At 38.3% G+C, this 1,157-nt stretch overlaps 1 protein-coding gene across 1 annotated transcript in view; it reads left to right on the top strand.

Moving 5' to 3' along the window:
• The window catches only part of GDA (guanine deaminase), a 13,621-nt gene extending 12,665 nt beyond the window's left edge, over positions 1-956 (top strand). The window contains exon 8 of the mRNA XM_009581640.1: positions 855-956. Coding sequence (XP_009579935.1) covers positions 855-956 — 102 coding nt within the window. The remainder of the gene's footprint in view (positions 1-854) is intronic.
• Positions 957-1,157: the final 201 nt, after the last annotated feature.

The raw sequence follows: 1,157 nt of genomic DNA, 5'->3' as shown, positions 1-1,157 counted from the left end.
CAGCTACCATATGTACGTCCTTAAGAGGTAGCTATTCGCATTGCATTTTCAGTTACATTTGAGCTTGATGAGTAGAGGTGGTGAGGGTACAGTGCTATTAGGAGATGCTCAGTGGAAACAGTCCCTGTGCCGTTCTCATTTTTATCAGCAGACTGCAAGGCCTGACAGAGCTCTTGCTCTTCTCTTTGAGTGGGCATTTGGCATATGAGGTAATTCCAAGTAGATTTGTCTGGGAATAATTGGTTTATGTCCTATTAAATGATACTATCCTATACTTCAATGTTTTGTTTAGACTGCTTGTGAACTTATTTTTGAAGTCAGCTGTGTAGGCCAAGAAAGAAAAGTTATTAATCCGTTGCATAACGAATTAGATTATTTTAATTAAAGAATATTCCAGATATATATATCTACCTGGTGCAAACCTTTAGAGAGACAATTGGAAACATGCTAAGAGTACATACATCTTCCATTGTATCTGATGTACTCCTAGTCCCAGTGCTTAATCTCTGTGTTAGCTACGAAATATAAATCATAAGGTTACTACAGTGCTAGGGCAACTGGGGAATTCTTGCTTTTGTTCCTTGAAGCTCTTAGGTCACAGCAGTCACTGCAAGAGTCAGCACCCTATCTTCTTACGTTAATAAAGGAAAAAGAGCTGAAGGAGTGATATGTCAAGCATACTGAAGTTAATGAGAGTTTCTCCCCTGTTGATTTCAAGAGCTTCATTCAAGAAGTCCATTAATTTCCCTTGGTGGTAACAGGTGTCCTTTCGGCTATTAAAAGCAGCGCAGCAAAAATCACAGGCACTGAAGTAAATGCAATATTGAGTAAATTAGTGATTCTGTTTTCTTTAGACAGTGATGGCTCATGCCTGTTATCTTTCTGAAGAAGAGCTGAAACTTTTTAGTCTTCGTGGAGCTGCAATTTCACATTGCCCCAATTCTAATTTTTCGTAAGTAAAAAAAAAAAAAAAAAGGAAAAAAAAGAATGGTGTACAATTAAATAAAGCTGTTGTTCACATAGTACTGTGAGTCCAGCCTGCCACTAAAAGGCTATATGTATATGATACCCCATTCCCCCAGAAGTTACATATTGGATTGAGCATGACCATTCATGCTCCAGTTCTGTGTGGTATGCTCTGAACTGACTTGTGATCT

The sequence above is a fragment of the Fulmarus glacialis genome, unplaced genomic scaffold (genome assembly GCF_000690835.1).
Source record: "Fulmarus glacialis isolate BGI_N327 unplaced genomic scaffold, ASM69083v1 scaffold24947, whole genome shotgun sequence".
In the NCBI taxonomy this organism is placed as follows: Eukaryota; Metazoa; Chordata; class Aves; order Procellariiformes; family Procellariidae; genus Fulmarus; species Fulmarus glacialis.
The sequence above is the reverse complement of the archived record's forward strand: the minus strand, read 5'-3'. Positions and strand labels throughout refer to the sequence as shown.